We start from the raw sequence: 19,285 nt of genomic DNA, 5'->3' as shown, positions 1-19,285 counted from the left end.
GATCCTCATTGATCCTACTCTCTGTGATTTAGGACTTGTTTGATGTGGCCAGCCACAACAGAGAACCTATTAACTTTCCTCCAGCCAGCCTCTCTGACATCCCCCTAACAGTACGATGGACGAGCTACCACATGTCTCCTGCTTCTGTAGTTTTACCATCCAGAAACCAGTTCACATCACAGAATTCCTAGTGCATAAGCTGATGAATATGTTACTGTGTTGTGTTTTTGTTTGTACGCTTTATACGCTCAATCATGCTACAGGGTGGAGTAACCTTTGACACAACAGCCTCAGTCATTTATTCTATTATGACATGTGTTTATGTGTTGAAAGTAGCATGGCACTGCAGTGGATGAGTCAACAAAATGTGTAACTTTGACATGGGACACTGCTTTGTTTCTTTCCTACCAGCAGTCAATGTTGGTTTCTTTTCACTGTGACCATGATCTTTCCCTCAACAAAACAGAATAGTCTTTGTGCTCAAGCTTTACCAAAGCCTAACACAGACTGACTGCTTGGCAACATTGTAATTCCAGTTTACAGCACCCAAAGTATAATGGGAACCCTGGTGGCTTAAACTCATATTCATCCCAGATGAATAAAAGGAACAGAAAAGCAATTGGAATGATGAAATACCCCCCAAAATAGCTTTTTGCTGTTGTTTCGGCAGGACTTAGCTTCAGAACGTCACATCAACATGATTCTTATACCCCTGAAATTCTCCTGTCACTTTACTGAGTGTTGAAAACATGTGGCCATACAGGAAAAAGAAGAGAAATGTCTGTGGACATTGTGAGACTGCAGTCTCATCATTAATTCAGCACCCCCCTGCACCTGTGGCAGGATTCTGGAACGTGCATGAAATGTAGAAATATGCCTGTGTCCCAACAGCGGTGCTGCTGGTAAGGGGATTTATTTGTCCTGGTGGCAGGATAGCAGTTTCTCAGCAATGAAATTTGTAAGTAGTTTGTAAGTACTTGTAGCCTGATGAGCTTCTGAAAATGCTATCAGACTTTTTATGAATAATTTCCTCTGCACTCCCCACATTTCCCCATCATGAGTAAAAAGTGTGGAAACATGCATGGAATACTTGTGAGAAAAAAATAAGTCTTTTCAGTGAGAAGCAACAGGCCGACCCAATGAACCTCATTCTAGCAAAGGGTAAGCTATGGTAAAAACTTGATTAGTGTATAGGGCAGGTAAGTAGATCTGTTCCTGCATTCCCCCAAAGTTTAAAACCACTATTTAGGATACTACATATCTATATCTTATCAGGAAAAACTCATCTTAATGTTGGTGTAAATGCACACAGAATACGTTGTAAGCTGAATGTGATTGGATTGTCTAGAGGTGGTCTGATGTACACTGGGTTCAGAACTCAGCCAGGTACAGTGCTCTGATTATTTTCAGTAATGTTAGTGCTCTTAGCAAGCCTTAAGCTGTCTCTATGTGTCATGTGACCCTCACCTTACACTTTTCTTGACCTGAGATGCACCATGTTTGTTGACCTATATTTGCATGTTTAGCTCTGGTCATTCGGTGGAGATAACAAGAACTCTTGATACCCGGTGTCAATGGAAAGGAACATGATAAGTATTCAATATCCAGGTTACACATCAAGATACACATTACATGTGAATACCAGATAGAGATGTGGTCTATGCTCTGGCAACAGGTGATTGCATGTTATGACATGTCTCTTCATGTAGCTGGATCTGTGTTAATTCCGTGAATTCCTAGAGTAAAAAAATGTCCATTTTCATGGATGCTACTGATCTGATTTATCTCTTGGCTGCTTCAAATGATCAGTTGCTGGCAAGAGAAGGCTACTGCCTGATAAAAAGCTACACTCAACAAGGGACAAAATATTCACAAGAAAAGGATATGAGAAATTGTCCCAAAAACTTGCAGGTAAAATTGTATGCTTGAGGAATTTGAAATGTGATGTTAGTTTAGTCTGATCTAGTCAGTTACACCCCTACAACCCTTTACCCCCACCCCACCACCACCAACAGTCACAGACTAAAACACAAGTGGGTTGTCAGGCCCAGCTGGTGGCAGCAGGATGACAGAAAATGGAGAGATGTGGGGAATATTGGATGGAGGAGGAGATGGCCACAGTGGGAGAAATTTGGAATTGGAAAATGTCCATGTGAGACCCCTCCTTGTCTCTTTGATAGTGTCTCTCCTCCAGACCTCCACATCACAGATGTGATTATCTAAAAGCCTTGCTACCTCTCCTGGGTTTCTGCACTTGCTTGTTAGACTTGTGTATTTGTCTATAAACGGTGCTGAAACTGGCCTGCTTCAACAATATCTGCTAGTTGGTGTCCACATCAATACAGGAAAAGTTCCTCCTTGCCCAAGACTCTTCAGTTAGTTTTATTATTCATTTAAGATGTATTATTATTTAGTTCAATATCTGAGTACAGATGTCATTCCAGTCCAGTGTGGGAGACTAGACATCTAGTAATGGGGGAGGTTAATACTTCTTACCATATTGAGTACATATTTTACACAACAAAATAATGTTAGCACTTCCCAGCTTTTTCTGGAGCTTTCAACTGTATCTCTCTGTCTTTATCAGCAGATGAAGCTTGCTTATTTGTTATGGAGATGGTTCAGATGTTATCAGATGGGATGGTAACTCCTGTCTGTATTCAAAGATGCTCTCTGGTGTCAGATGTGAATGTCCTCCTTGATCTTTCTTCTGACTCCTGTCAGTGACCTTTGACCTCTGTTGCATTAGCAGTGTCTGTTATGGTCAGAAGTCGGAGTGAGATTCTCATCATCCACTCCTTGTACACACTGGCCCCAAGTACTCCCTGAACCTGCTGCACCCACTCTCTCTATCCTCCTCCTCACTGATAAGATGCTCTCAGCAGGCAGGTCCTCCCCAACTGACCTGTCATTTTTAATTGGTCTCACATTGAGATACTGGTCTATGTGAATGAGTTTTCTTTACACATTGGTCTTTATGTCTGTATTTGTGTTTATTTTATGTTTATATGATGGAGCTTTTGGTGTCTTGTGAGAAGCTACAGCACAGTGGGTAGTTTCTCAAGCAATCAGCCATGTTGTTTTGCTACAAACAGAGTTTAAGAGTGAACTTTACCTTTAATTTATCTGCACTGTTGAGAAACACTTCAAGGTCACCCTGAAGGATCCAGTGACAGCTCCTGTGTGTGTGTGTGTATGTGTGTGTGTGTGTTTGTGTGTGTATAGCTTCTGCTGCAGAGACACGTATTTCTTCCCTCTGTCTGTGCACAGGTGTTCCAGCTGTTGGCTCTCACAGTAAACACATTACCTCATCACATTTCCATGCATGATGAAAAATTTCTTGCATTTTCAGCCACCTTATTTTCCAATTCCAAATTTGTTCAGCTTTGTTACTGCACTCCTGGAGGAGCAAGGTGGCGAAAATCAATTTTTCTAATTGGATTTTATCCACGTTGGCACATGTGGGTCTGAGGGCACAGCAGGGTCCCTGTGGAGAGGTGAACTTACAACCTTCAGCACTTAAAAAATCCTCATCCCTTCCCATTAACTGAAGCTTGAGATTAAAACCCTGAGGTATCAAAGAATCCTCTTCTCCTCACTTTAGATAGATGGATTTGCTGTTTGAGTAAAAGGGGAAAAGTTCATCTATGAATGTGTGTGTGTGTGTGGAGTGTGTTAAGAGTGTGAGTAGCCTGCCCACTCAGCTGTAGGGAAGTGGCAGCTGAGGCACTGGCCGGCAGGCATCTCTGTCACCTTGAAGGAACGTTTGGCAAGGTGCCTGACTCCAATCTGTCATTCCCTATAACAGAAGTATTAAGCAGTGGTAGTATTACACTGTACTGAGTGGAGGACACATGTAACACTTTACCCAGTTTCCCTACTGAACTGTTTCTTAAACATATCAGATTTAATGTTACCTTGCGAGGCAGCAGGATTCACGAGATCACAAGATTACGAGATCACAAGAGAATCCATCTTGTCAGGCTTCAAGTTATGCACTTCACAATGCTGATGCTGATTCACAGTCAGCATCGTGAATCCAGCTGCCTTGCAAGGTAAGATGGTGATAGACAGATGGTTCATCCAATCACCTGCCAAGTATTTTTTGAAATCGCCTACCTTTTTCCAATCAGTTTCCAACGATGGCTCCTCAGATGGTTCTGTGTAACAAACCATCTGGCGCATCAGGTTAGATTTAATGTATTCAAGTATAATAAATGAGCTGTAGTACAGCAGGTCAAAGGTGAAGCAGGGAGTCGGTCTGTGAACTGAGATGGATGTTTACAACAGACAGTTTGTGTCGTGATTTTAGTTTCCCTTTCTTTTCTCTTCCAAACAAATAAGCTGGGTGTTTATTTCTAACCTGTTTGATTTGTGCTGAGCAAATCTGAGTAAGAATCTAGTAATGAGTGTAAGGGCATGTTGGTTTACAGCTCTTTGTTTTGTGAGACCTACCAAATGGTTGTCATAAACTGGCATATTTGAATTTAGATCATGGTCATAAAATCTGACAGCTATGACACACCGAAGGAATTCACGTTGCTTTCATTTTGTTTTTAACTTTTAGTAGCATGCGAGGTTAGACGTCTTAAAAGTCTGATCTGTGATGCATCAAGTAGCATTTCTGTAGTTGTTTTGGGGATCGTGTCTGAAACAGCAACATTGTGGACCGGGACTGCTCCCAGGCTGACTCCCCATTACATTCACTTCACTACATATGCAGCATGTGTCAGGCACTGATAAGCATGTAACAGTGTTTTGACAACCATCCAGCCCATATTCCATGCTTATTTTCAATGAAAGGCAAATGACTGTGGGTAAAGCATAAAGTGGGAAATGAGATACAGTACAAGGGGATTTCAGAGTGATAGAAAATCTGTATGGAGAGAGTGAGGTAGTATGAAATGACAGGGAGGGAAAGAGCAGCAGAAAAAGAAAACTCACTGCCGGGACTTTCACTCAGTCAGGTCCAGTGAAGACCAATGAGAAAAAGACTACTTTAGAACATGGGGATATATTTGAGTGAAATGAATATCAATTTCATACTGTATCTCTGTGTCAAATATGGTGGTGGACTCATAAACCCCACACAACTTCTAATTAACACATAGTGTATCTTGTTTGTTTAATCTGTGTCTGAACATGGTCTTGGTCCATTTCTCAACACTGTCTGACTTCCCTATCCTGCCTGTGGCTCTCAGCCCTAGGCCCATTGTTTCCTCCTGAAGATGGAAATCTTTAAAAACAAATATATGCTTTCATTTTTAAAAAGGGTCTTTAATTTCCCAAAACAGTTGGTCACTGTAGTTTTTATCAAACATAACTCAAAACAGGAGGACATGGTACAATTGTAGGAAACTGCAGTATTTTCAGTGGCAGAGTAATCCACATTTGGAGGACTTTATATGTTAATGGTAATGAAGGAACATGTCATCCAGTGCAATAGTGTGATTCTTTGACGTGTTATTAGTGGTTTTACTTGTTAATAGATCAGTTCATTGTCGATTTAGCTTTGCATGAGATTTGTTGACAAGGATAAATGTTGTCAGCCTTATCCTTTTAGGTAGAGTAATAAACAGCACAAAGTTAGTTTAGTCTAACATGTAGCCTTGTGACCTTCCATCCATCCACCCTCCCTCCCCCTCTCTCCATCGTCCCGGTTAGCAGGCCAAGTGGTTGGGGGCAGCCAGTCGTACAAGGCTGTCCAGTCACGTGCTGCCAGTAGACACGTGCCACGCTGCTGCCAGCAGCACACACACAACCACTGAAAATGCAACCATTACGCTTGAATTCCTCAGCTCACCACACACACACACACACACACACACACACACACACACACACACACACACACACACACACACACACAAACACAAACACACTGGCACACTCGTGCCAGTGAGTATTGAATGTTCTCCATGCAGACAAATCTGATCCATTAATATGGCTAACCCACATCCAGAGGCTCAGGATGATTAAATGCTACAGTCCAAACTCACACACTAACATGCTTTGCCTCAGCTTCAGCTCACTGTGGTTACACACACAAAACCCATTTAAATCAGTGCTCTGTTCTGTGATCACATCAGCATCTTAGTCATAACACACACACACACACACACACACACATTTCTCAAGGACAGGCTGACCAGCCGAGCGAGAGGCAAACAGTAAGCAGTGCAATTTAGTTCTCCCTCCCTGCTGTGAGTGACATGGTGGCCTGTATGAAGCTGCTGCTGTTCAATAGGTGACACTGATTGCTTTTGTTCTCTGTGGATGATAGTACAGTAGAGAGGAAGCCTTCCATCAAATTGTTTAGTTGCCTTAGCTACATGGCAGGGTTTAGCCTGAATAAATCACAATGAGAAATATAATATTAAAACAAGATCACTCAGGCATGAGTTAAATGTAGAAATGATGTTGTAACCCTGTCAGTTTGGAGAGCAAAACATCTCTATTTTTAAATATAAGGGGCTGTGGTGAATGGCAATGTCTGGAAATGTTAATTTCTTAACATTTTTAAAAGTGCCAGGAAAAAACTACTAAGTGTTGTAATTCATGAACATCTAACAGCTGTGCTTGTCATCAACAGCTGTTAGTTGAGTGTTGCTTTGTTATGATGGAATTGTAGATTAACTGGCAACTTCTAAACTTCTTTTATAAAGTGTGTTGATTCATCAGTGGTTCAGTCTTGGCAACTGCCCTAAAGCCCAAACTTCACTTCTTCTTTTTTCAGGCTTCTTTTAATTAATTGGATTTTTTTAGGAAGTTTGTGGCACTGAAGTAGTACTAAGTATAGTATCACCTACTATAAGGCAGGTCCTGCATTGTCAGCTAATATTGTGCTACTGTCTTATAGACAGGCCTTATGTCACAATGTACTTTTAATAGCTTGATTATTTTAGTTTATGTATCCTGGATCGAGAGGAAGAGATATCAAGTTCCTTTGGAAACAGAAAGAGACTTTCAAAACATGTGAGAATGAATGAATGAAGATTGAAGAGTTTAAGAGTTTTTTGTAGTTATGCAGTAGGTTTTGTTTTTGTAATAGTATTTTGTGTCTTTTTTCGCTGTTTCTGTTTTTGTTGTCTACTGTTATTTTGAAGATTCTCAGTTAAAGGGAAAATTCACTGCTGTGAATATGATGGTCTCTTAAAACCAGGTCACCTATGTTGTAGAAATGTGCAATTATTTTTGAAAATGGTGCCTGCTGCTGCAACGTAGCTCCAGTCCGGTGGTCGCTTCCTCTTCCACACTGTGTTGTGTCTGATTCCACAGCTAGATATTTGGCCTGTACTATGAAACTAGTTTTCTTCCAAATATACTGATATTTAAAAATATTTAGTGGTACGATATTTCAGTGTTTACTTTTCCCTTTCGCTGGTGTAACATGGTAGGCGGAGTGTTTTGGGAGACCCACATTTGATCGTCCTTGAAGGCACCACTCCCAATAGCCTGTAGTTCTTCCCTCCCTAACTATTGTATGCCACTGTATGTGTCAAATGACAGTGCTGGTGCTGGAGTAACAACAGATTTTGCAGCTGCGCCCCAGAGACATAGGGAATATTAAAAAAAAAACTGTTGTTGTTTTTCACATTATATCCCTAATTCAGATAGATAGAGAAAGTGGTCCTTTAATGTTTAAAGGCTGGCCAAAAAATATTTTGATCTCAAATCTATCTTTTAATGGATGTTACAATGTTCTTGTCATCTTGTTTTCTGGTGTGCATGTGTGGAACATGTTTATGTACACATACTCACAGATTATAGTACCTATAGAAATGTGCGTGTGTGTATGAACAAAGCTTATAGTCACTTTTTACTAACTAAGAAATATTTTCAAAATCAGGGGCTTTCTTCCCCAATCTAACTCAGAGAAATGCATGCATTTGTCATCAGCAGGCCGGACAATCCCTTGTTTTTGGGCCTTCCGACTCATATATTGCAACTTATTTAGAACGCAGCTGCACAAGTTCTAACCAGGACAAAAATATCACTCTGGTCCTCTGAAACCTCCAATTGCTACCCGTTGCTTTCAGAATACAATTTAACATCCTCATTTTGGTATACAAAGCTCCACAGTACATATGAGTGCTCTCAGTGCACAATCCCAGCAGATCCCTCCGGTCACAAGGCACCAGAGCATTTTCAATGTCCGGTTAGAGAGAAATAGAATGGAACAGTTTGCCTGCTCATCTTAGCCATACTCCAAAGTAAAGACCATTTTATTTAGTAAAGCATTGCCTGAAAGGAATCCACCTGGGCCTCTATATTGTTTTATATATATATATATGTGTGTTCATTCATTTTGTTTTATTATCATGTAAAGGACTTTGAACTGCTTTTGTATGAAATGGTGCTTTACAAATAAAATTTGAAGTGAATGATATTTAAATGATGCCATTGCTGTTGAGGTGCCCTAAAGCAGAGAATTCGTGTGGTGTCCCTCCTCTAACCCCTCCATGCCGCTGTAAGCCAGACTGCAGAAAATCACGAATAAAGGCCACCCAATACCTGGAGCTCCTCCATCTCTCCACAGCGTCATACACCACCAGTCAGGGGGTCCTACACTGCCCCCATGAGGGCAGCATTCGCAACTTCCATGGTCCTGATGTTGGCAGTGATGGAAATGTCGTATAGTGTTATATGATGTGTATGATGCTGCTGTATGTGTTCAGAAGAGCACAATACTTTCAGTATGCTGTGGCAGATGTTGACTGTGGAGCACTGCTCATTGTCCTCGTTCAGTGAAGTGAAAAAAAATAGCGTCTGACTCATTTTTAAAACACGTCCCCCCCCCCCTTCCGGCGCATGTAACGTGCGCTCTCTAATAGCCGAGTCTTGTTTTCCAAGAGCATCTTTTCCTCATCGCCCAAGGGGCTCTGTGTGCTTTCTCATTATATCCGTCTCTCTGTCTCCACGGTGATTTGTCACCACGGATACGTCCTCCCTGGCAACAGCTGTCGGCAGGGCAGCTGAGGGTGACGCCTATGATGAGGTGTGACAGCGAGTGTATTTTTAGCTCATCAGCCAGGTAGCCAAAAAGTGTGAGTTCAGACACTTCAGAGGATGTTTCTGTGATTAGAAATATGATTAGGAAACACAAAGCCTGGTCTGTGGAAGCCTGATAATATCATGGAATGAGACCGCTCATATTTATGCCCATATTATCTCAAATTTTTCTTATGTCACAAGTATTTAGTTTATATCCATCATATACGGTAGATATGTGGAGTAGATGTTGATGATAATATCTGACATCAAACCTGTACACTGAAGAAGTGTATTGTTTTGTACCTTGTTGTCATCGTAGTCCAAAGTATGTTGTGTAGTCTAGTGGATCATGATGAGTTCATGTACCAGGGAAGGTAGTGATGGGAAAGATCTCCATGGTTACAACTTGTAAGCATTTATATGAGTCATTGGCAGGGAGCTGTTTGACCCCTGGGTGCTCTGAGACCTCTGACAACAATGCAACAAATGCTGGAAGACTATAAATGTCTATAATCCCTGGAATGATGTTCAAGAGTCAGTAAGCACTGTTAGCAAGTTTAAACTCAGCCTAGTCAAGATGTGATTATCTACTAAGTGGAGATTTCCACATCACCAAGTTAAAACAGGTTGCACCGCTCAAACTAGTTCTTACATAGAGATGAGTAGTTACTAAATATTTTCAGGAACCAACTTGGTATTATTTAATCCTTATCCCCTATATGTTCAACACAACTGACCTCACACTTGATTTGAATGCTGTTTGATTATGATGTAATGAGTGTTGCCAGATTTGAATAGCCCAATCAGAGCCTCAAATCTGCTGAACTGTCATAAAAGTAGCCTTTTTTGTTTAGGACAGTTGTTTTTTGTCTGTTCAATGTATGCTCATATAAAATAATAAAGTCTGAAGTGGGATATGATGATAATTTATCAAAATACTGTAGCACACACACCTGCAGCTTGGTTGCAAATATGTCTGCTTCTAGACAATAGTAAACACTTTACTTTATTAACAGTCCTAAAATACAGTGTTCTGTTTTATCATCTTAAGTTTAAGTGAACCCCAAAGTACACTTATATTAAAAAAATGTATCATCTTCAAGTCTTTTGGATAATGTTACATTAATATAAGTGTTCACTTACATGAACAGTGTCCTTATGTAAGAATTTGTCAATCATCAGTGATCTGTCGTTGCATGAGTCTACCGTACTCAGTGTCCTCTCAGTCTCGATCATGCCTGTTCTTATTTGACGTGAGTAGGGGGTGATTATTTTTTGGGATGCAGTTCAAACACAAAAGGCAGCCAAAATGATCTCAAGGTGCCCAAAACATGGCTAGCCACCCATCACAGTCTGGTCACTCAGTCACACTCAGGTCAAACTGTGTCACCTGAAAGGACCGGTAGGGAAGTGTGATTGATGTCTGTTCAATACAAAGAAATAATAGATATTAATTAAGTTAAGAGGGTGCATTACCCCTGCTCATACAGTACCAAGACACTGAAGTCCTTTCCAGCAGCAGGGGGGTGGTCAGATGATGAGATGATGTCACAGCCTGTGTTAGCCAGTGTGCCTGACTAGGTCAATGTGGTCTGGTTATTTGATGGCACAGTAACATAGAGCCACCGGGTGTCTACCCCCACCCCAAGCTCAGCTGTACTGTCACTGTCACTCAGAGCTGATTGTCCCGGCAGCCAGGGAGTGACAGTAATGACACACTTTTATTGAGCATGGTGAGGCCTATTTAGGTGAAAGCCAATTTTTTTTATTTTAGCTATAAATCATGCCTCCTCTGATTTGATGGAAGTTCACTCTGATCCCAGCTATGTTTGCTGTTTATGAACACTGCTACCATTTCTTTTCATTACTGATTCATCTATTGATATTTATTATGGCTTTTATTGTGTCATTGCATGAGAGTTTGTTGTAAATTTCTCTTTAAGAATAATGTTAATTGGAAAAGTACTAACTCTTTGTACTTTTTCTGATATTTTTGGGAAATAGTCCAATTTAAATCCTATGTATGTGAACAGTGTAGTATATATAGTAATCATAAGGACAATGCCGACTAGCATTGATCCCCCACCTGCTTACTCATTTAGTGACTCGCTCAGATGGAGAATGCAATATATCAACTCGTTTAGCACCAGGTTCCAGGCTTAATTAAACACATATGTGAGTCAGTCCATCAAACTGTTTTTTGTCTTTGTCTCTCCTATGTTCTCCCCCTCCCTCCATGTCTCGTCCAGCGGTGGTTGTTCCTGACGGGGCGTCGGAGAAGGCGGGGGCTGGGGACGAGCTGGGCAGTGAAGAGGATTTGTTGTATGAAGAGTTCCGTGGCTCTGGACACCGCTTTGGACATCCAGGAGGAGGTGGAGGAGAGCAACTTGCTATCAATGAGGTAGGCAATATTAAAGTCTACAATCTCCCCATCCCACCACCAAATAATGCGTTTCACCAGGGTTATAGTTAGAAACAGTGTGATTGGCCTGCAAACCTGAGGGATTTGGTTTAAATTGAAGATTAAAACAGCTATATGTAGCATTGTGTGATTATATTATTTTTCAAATGATCCTGATGGCATAAGTGTCTTTATCAAGTCTACCACAGAGAGGCACATCTTGCTGCTTGTTGGGCAAAGTTGCTGTGACAACAGAAAGACATGCTCCTCCAAAACAATTACTGCAGCTTAAAAAACAATTTGGAGTCTCCACTGAGACAGAGGGGCAGAACTGGTGGACTCAGTCCCTCCAGGGAACAAAATAAATTGATTCATTGTTGTGACTAAATACCACAAATTCTTCAAAACTCTCTCCAACTGTAGGGGAACAATGACCTGCCTGTCTGCAGATGTTGGGCTTTGTTAATGAGGACTGTTAAAATTCTATATGAGATATGAACCAGCTTGTCCTTAAACCACTACTGTCACAGGGTAAGGTGAACTGAAGTGACAGGACATAAAGTAAGAAGCCTAACTATGAAATACTGTATTGGGCATATGCAGTCCAAATGCAGTGGTAGCAAGTGAAACAGAGCCCGGCCTCAGCAGAGCGCTGGAAATGGCTCTCATTGCCTTTTGGCTAAGAGGGGTGGCAACAACAAGCTCTGAGGTTGCTGGGTTATTTGGTTGTCATGGATACCTACACTGGATTATGCTGAGGCACAAGCTCAGTGCAATGTGATTTACAGAGAAGATACATGCACTCTTACAGCACCTCAGTAAAGCATCTTAATTCACTGACTATCTGTATCTACAGGTGTATTTGCACTGCGGGACCAACAGTCAACCATATAGTTGAGATGTCAGTATACTGTAGCAACCTCTTCGGGCCAAGAAATGTCTGTGTTACTCTTTCTTGACAAGCGTGGCAAGTTTTTCCCATATCAGTTCAGTCTACTGACATTACAGCAGCTGTGTCAGACAATTATTGTAACTTTCCAGAAGTGACAATCCGACAACCACATCCCTCCACACAGGGATTGGCCAGCTGTGAAAGACGGTGGGGTTTGAACTTCTCTCTCAAGTTCTCTTTTGTCATTCTACATGCAACACACAACAACGAATGCAACACCATGAATGCCTTCAAGAAAAGACACTATGCATCATTTTCCCCATTTTAACAATTTCATGCGTCTGGTCCCTCTCTGTGACTGCAGGCTACTTGCCCCGCCTTCAGTTTACAATCACCAAATAATTTGGTAACTGTTTATTCATTTAAATATGTAACTGCTTAAAGCTGTGCTAATGAATATTGTCTCATTAACAATGGAAAACTGAGAATTTTCACCAATTCTGGAGTTCCATTCAGTTCTAAGGAGCATTTTATTGTGTTTCACCTTATTGTTTCAGTTTTACAGCACATTTACTGTTTTGGCTTAGTCTCAGTGTTCTCATTAACCTCTTTACCATCAGCAGCAGGGAGCTGTTTGCTAATGTTGTATTGCTATAATATAAAGCTAATGTTGCTCTGTGTTTGCTGGATGTGGCAACTTTTAGCTAAGCTGTTTGTCAGAACTTTAAGATAATAATTAGATAATATTATTAAGATGATAATATGTCAGTGTTGTGTTTACAGTGTATTGTGCTGCCCCCAAATGGCCACAAATTCCATTCATGGAGGTTTAATTATAACACCATCATGTGGTCTATAAAGGCAATATTCACTAAGGACCTTCATACAAAACACTACCCACCATATCTGAAGTCTGATAAATGTAAGCAATAGATGGAGAGTTGGCTCACTCACATTGATCCATTTTGCCCAGACTTCAAGTTTAGATTCAAATAGACCAAACTGAAATCATGTATTTCCCATCCAGTCTTGATCTGGTGATTTTAAACATAAAATGTAGCTTTCTGTCACTGTGATTTAGCAGGTTTGATTCATTTTCAGCAACATCTGATTTTAAATAATCATACACCTTCATGCTAGTTTCAACCTGTCAGTGATTTCAGGCATGAAATCAATTACTTAGGGCCCTATGTTAACGATCTAAAGTGCATGGTCTGAAGCACATGGCGCAAGTGCATTTAGGGTGTGTCCAAATCCACTTCTGCTATTTTAATGGAGGAAAAATGGTTGATGCGCCAGGCGCATGGTTTTAAAGGGTTGTTATGTATTTCCCTCATGTATATTATGCCTAACCATGATGACATGTATTTTTTAAAATATGCTGATTGCATGTTTGTGCGCTGCTGCGCTCCTGTGTGTGTAACAAGCAGAGTGTATGTTGTGCACCTGCCTATGTAGGTGCATATTACTATAATGATAATGCACCCTCAAAATAACAGTGAAACACTGTGCCATTGACTTCAGACCAGGTATTTGTTGGTTAATAGCGCAATCACTCTCTGCTGCCTCAAGATAGCAATGTGCCAACAACGAGCCTGACCACACCTCATTTTTTTACCAACACACCCATGGGTGAAAGTGCATTTGCTATTTAAACAACATGGTCGCTGGACGGGAAAATGACAACTGCGTCAGTCTGAAACTAACAAAGACACTTGCGCTGCACTTGGCGCCGCTTTGCGCCAGGCATAAGATAGGGCCCTTAGAGTTATTGTCTTCCACTCCCTCTGCCCCACTCTCCCTCACAGTTTTCTTCTTCTTCTTGAGTATTTGGCAGACAGAGTCAGCACTTTGCCGCCATCCTGTGGGTGACTGATGTGTGGTACTGCCTGTTATGTAGAGACAGCAGGGGTTAAAATGTGTGTCAGCAAATGGTGCTGTGTGGTTCTGGCAGACTGTCCTTACTGCACAGAGAGCAGTAGTCTGGACTCATACAGGAGACTCACAAAGGTTTGATGAAATGTGAGCAGCTTATAAAGAGATCTGTGTGGATCGTTGGTTGTGAGGATTTTCTTCTTCGATCTGTTTCCTGAATGTCTGTTGAACACTGAATATTGTTAAGTTTTGGATGTTGGTAGAACAAAACTGGTGGTTTGAATATGTTACCTCGGGCTCTGGGAAATCATAGGCATTTTCAACTGTTTTCATCTGTCAGCTCCATGCTGTCTTGGCTTCATGTGGAAATGAATGAGTGTGTTGTAGATTAGTTGTGGTGATTCCACCTGCATATTGAGGTCAGGTCCATGGAGAGGTGGAACCTGGGAAAACAGTGGTTCACTGACTTCACCAGGTTAGTTGCTACAAGCTAGTTGAAACACAGGTATGATAATCATGGGAAATGCTACTGATAATCCACTGTAATAGAGAGGCATTAAGGAAAAAATAGAGGAAACATTAATATATAGTCAAGACAGTAAGTATTTGGACAGTTACACATTTTTTGCTCTTCAGGCTCTGTGCTTCAGCACACTCCATTGTAAATAAAGTAATTGATACTACATTAAAGTGACAAGTCTCCGCTTTAATTTGAGATCAGTGTATACAACTATGTGGGAGATATAGCCTTTTTAACACATAGTGCCCAAAGTTTAGGGTTCAAACGTAATTGGACAGATACACATGAAGTCATATTTAATGTTTTGTGACTACTATTATTATGGAAAGCACAATAACCAATTTCATCATAATGTGTTATTTGCGAGATGGATATGAATGTATATGAATGGAGGAAATGGCTTTATCTGCCTCCTTCTGAAACCACCTCAACCTTACACCCCTGCACATGTGCACACACACACACACACACACACACACACACACACACTAGTCATTTCCCTTGGGATCGGTCCATTATTCTGCATGGTCTCCACCGCCCCCCCTCCCCATGCCTTTCATTCCAGCACCCCACCCCCACTCCCCCCTCTCCCCCTCAGTGGTTGCTATGGCCCTGCCTCAACCACTCTCGTATCCAGGATACGCTGACACACTCTGCATCCTGATTGGCTGCTGGCTATACAAGGGTGGGCACACAAAAAAGGAAGGGAAGGAAGGGAAAAAAAAAAAGAAAAAAAGAGGGCGATCCTGGTAGTTAGATGGATGGCTGAGGCAGCACAGCTCCAGGCAGAGCACCGAGCACCATTTTAGCAGGAGCTCTTAACGGAGAGAAAAGGTGGGCAGACACGAAGACAGAAAAGCAAGCCAGAGGGAGAACAAATGGCCGATTTGCATGCAAGGTAGAAACGACTCAGCGTATGTAGGGTAGAGCAAGAGAAGAGCGGGCCGGAAAACAAGAGGACAGAGGAATAAAAAGAAGAGACGAGGAAAAGACGGGGAGGCATGAGCCTGAACAGGAGAGACGCAGCATCCTGTCCTCCGCCTTTCATCCTGACATCCTGACCGAGAGAGAGCCAAGAGGAACGAAAGGGGGAAGAAAGACTAAACGTGGTGGAAGACAGATAGAAGAAAGAGAGAGGGGAGGTGCCTGTTTCTCAAAGAGGAGAAAGGGAGTGAAGGAGGAGGGGGGATGCACAGCACGTAACACACAAATAGCTTCACAACGCGCAGATTCACACACACACACACACACACACACATACACATACACTGACACAAATAGGCACCCAGCCTCCACGGGCAGGCCGGGGCACCGCTGGGCATCGGCAAAGTGGCAGGAGAAGCAGAGGAGGCGACCGCCGGAGCCGAGCGGAGGAGGAGAGGAGTGCTAGAGAACAGCGACGGAGATACTCGAGGAGGAGGACGAGGGGACGTGGTTTGGTGTGGAGGCTCCGCGTTGAGGGAAAGGAGACGGGGGAGGGGCGGCGGCGCTGAGGAGGAGGAAGAGGAGGAGGCCAGGGGACTGATGGCTCGTGGCAGTGGCTCGGGGAGGTGGAGCAGGCAGAGGATGGGACTCCTCAACACCATGCTGCGCTGCAACCTCCCCCCAGAGACACAGAAGGTTGTGGTGTTCCTCATCATGATGCTGCTCATCATCATCAACGTGGTGCTCATGTTCCTTCTGGCCTTCCAGTAGAGAACACACACGCACACACACAAACACACACAAACACACACACACACACACACACACACACACACACACACACACACACACACACACACACACACATAACACATGTTTCTAGTGGAGGAAAAGACTTGAAAACTGAAACAAAGAGAGACCCGGAGCAGAGGAGGACTGCCCTGTTGATGAGCGGGGCTGCTGGGATTGATGGGTGTCCAGCGTGGCAGCAGCAGAACACAGGTACAACCAGGAGGAGAGGCAAGATCATTTAGTGTGAGGTGGGCTGATGTGTGTACATGTGTGTGGATCAAAACATGTAAACTCTATATGAGCACAGGATCCAAAATATGTGTCTCTTTAGCAGCTTAATGCTCCACTGTGTTCACTAGCTAGTCTCTTACTGTGTCTGTCTGCTGTTTGCTGCTGGGCAGGTAGTGTACAGTGGCTTTATCAGAGCCTTTTCACTAAAAACAGCTGCCGCCTGCTGCTGCTGCTGCTGCTGCTGCTGCTGGAAACAATGCTGATGAGATTGCTGAAACTGAACCAAACATTGAAGCTGTGGGCCGTAAAACCAAAACAATGAAAGGAAAAAGGCTCAAAGGCTCTGTAGAGCTGAGGGGAACTGCAGAGTTTGTGAAAAATTTCTGAGTTTGTCACTATGAGTGACACCTTTCACGTTACGTGAAAGGTGTCACTCATCCATGTCATTTCATCCATTGTTAATATGGAAATATTCATGAGTGCAGCTTTAAGCAGGTGGTCCCTAACCCGCCAAGGAATCACAAGATGAATCTAAGTGGTTGTGAGGTTATTAATGGTGTAGCAAACAAGTAAAAATAAAATTCTGCTACAAAATAACATTTAGTTTCTCAAGTTTTCTCTAATCCTTCCTTTTCTTCTTAATGTGTAGTACAGTAGTGTATAGTCTTATAGGCCTCTGAAATGTATTGAAATGAAACAATTAGGAAAAATTGGAAAATGTATTGAATTTTATTAGACTGATAACAACTCAATGCAAGTAAGCAACAAAGGTTGGGGCCACTACTTTAGGTAACAAACCAAATTCCATTCTCTTACTGTGTATTGGGTTGAAGGTGGAAATCTCACAGACAGATATCCCAAAACCTCGACATATAAAACCAAAACTCCAGTATCTGCATGGATAGATACCACATGAGTAAAGTGAGAATATGAAAACATAATTTGGACGAACTGACCCTTTAAAATCCACACTAGTATAAAGAGAGCTTTCAGGTGATGTAACACACTCTGTGGCGACCCTCTTACAGCTCCTCAGCTCTTAGGTAACTAGCTGAATGTGGTCTGAACAGTTTCAACAGAACTGAATAGACATGATGGATTTGTGTGCTGATCTGACCTGCTCATTTCCTCATTGACTTGTGTAATAATCATGATAATAATTTAATGTAATATATCATGTAATATAAGTTAATATAATAACTTTGCCAACCAGTACCAGCTCAGCTAACCATTGCTGTCTTGTTGTCATCACTACAGTAATAGAAGCTAGTGTTGTTGCACTTTAACATTAGCTGCTGTTGCTAAACTAGTTTGCAGTATAGCACTTTGTTCAGGTAAACAGAGGTGATATCTCAGGATACAGAATTTGAAATGAGAGACTAGAGCTAAAGGCAAGACAGTTTACTGTCACAGTAACCTCCATGTGGAAATAAACGAGATGACTTTGACTGAATGGATCTACTCCAGTCCTCTCCCGTACACATCTATCTCCAGCCTGGTTCTTCTAACAGATAGATAGATGGGATTATCTGAAAGCTATCATATGTAACTATTCTGCATTAAAATGTCTAAGAACAACTAGACCTATGTTATATACTTTGCTGAGTTGTGGACTTACATTAAAACAAATGTTTCCAACTATTTTCAAACCCAGAGAAATCTGTAATTTTAATCAAGGTAACAGTCCATTTCATTTGGTCATCTGTCAATGGTGTCATACCCCGTCTACCAAAGAGTATACACGCGCAAGGTGCATGCATTGGCGTTATTGTTGTTCGCCACAATGGCGTCTACCAAAGAGTATACACATATAAGATAATAGATCACCGTTGTGGTTGCCTGCCATAAATTGACTTTTATTCAGTTGTAAGCCACATTTTTATGTTAAACTTTTTAGATCTCGGTTATTTTTAACTGTATCTTTTAACCAGATTAAGGATTTTAGTCATCAGATGTTTAGATCTTAAGTTATCAGAGAAACAAGCTGAGCAAACGTTAGCATCAGCTCGGCTAACAGCCCTTCCCGGACGTCCTCTTTCTGCCAAACAGCATCGGAGAAACACAGATTTTTTAAGTGAAACTGCTTTATTTAGTGTTTTTATGGTGTTAATCCCCATGTACATTTGTTTTGGAGAGGAGGAGACCTCTGTGGATAATTCGGCTGCGGATAAAAAACATGTTGAATGTCTGTGTCTTAAGTTATCAGAGAAACAAGCAGAGCAAACATTAGTAACAGCTTGGCTAACAGCCCCTGTGTCTGCTGAACAGTGTCAGAGAAACACCGCTTTTTCATGTGAAACTGCTTTATTCAGCTGTTTTACCAGTTTTAATTTCCATGTATGTATGTTTTGGAGTGGAGGAGACCTCTGCGGATAATTCAGCTCCTGGTAAAGACCTGCTGAACGTCTGTATCTTAAGTTTTCAGAGAAACAAGCTGAGCAAACATTAGCATCAGCTCAGCTTACAGCCCCTACTGGACATCCTGTGTCCACCAGACAGCATCCGAGAAATACAGATTTTTTTTACGTGAAACTGCTTTATTCAGTGTTTTTACCTGTTTTAATCACCAGATCTCTTTCTTCTGGAGAGGAGAAGACCTCTGCAGATAATTCGGCTTTCGGTAAAAACATCCTCAATGATGAACACTGAAGCTATC

The 19,285-nt window shown here is 41.8% G+C and overlaps 1 protein-coding gene across 2 annotated transcripts in view; it reads left to right on the top strand.

Annotated features, from left to right (window-relative positions):
* Positions 1–19,285, top strand: part of arhgef4 (Rho guanine nucleotide exchange factor (GEF) 4) — a 139,152-nt gene that overhangs the window by 106,995 nt on the left and 12,872 nt on the right. For both annotated transcript variants that reach the window (XM_042399142.1, XM_042399143.1), the window contains one exon: positions 11,244–11,395. In XM_042399142.1, the coding sequence (XP_042255076.1) occupies positions 11,244–11,395 (152 nt within the window). The remainder of the gene's footprint in view (positions 1–11,243; positions 11,396–19,285) is intronic.

This window comes from Thunnus maccoyii, chromosome 21, assembly GCF_910596095.1.
Source record: "Thunnus maccoyii chromosome 21, fThuMac1.1, whole genome shotgun sequence".
In the NCBI taxonomy this organism is placed as follows: domain Eukaryota; kingdom Metazoa; phylum Chordata; class Actinopteri; order Scombriformes; family Scombridae; genus Thunnus; species Thunnus maccoyii.
Note: the sequence above shows the minus strand (reverse complement) of the source record. Positions and strands in the feature narration are given on the sequence as shown.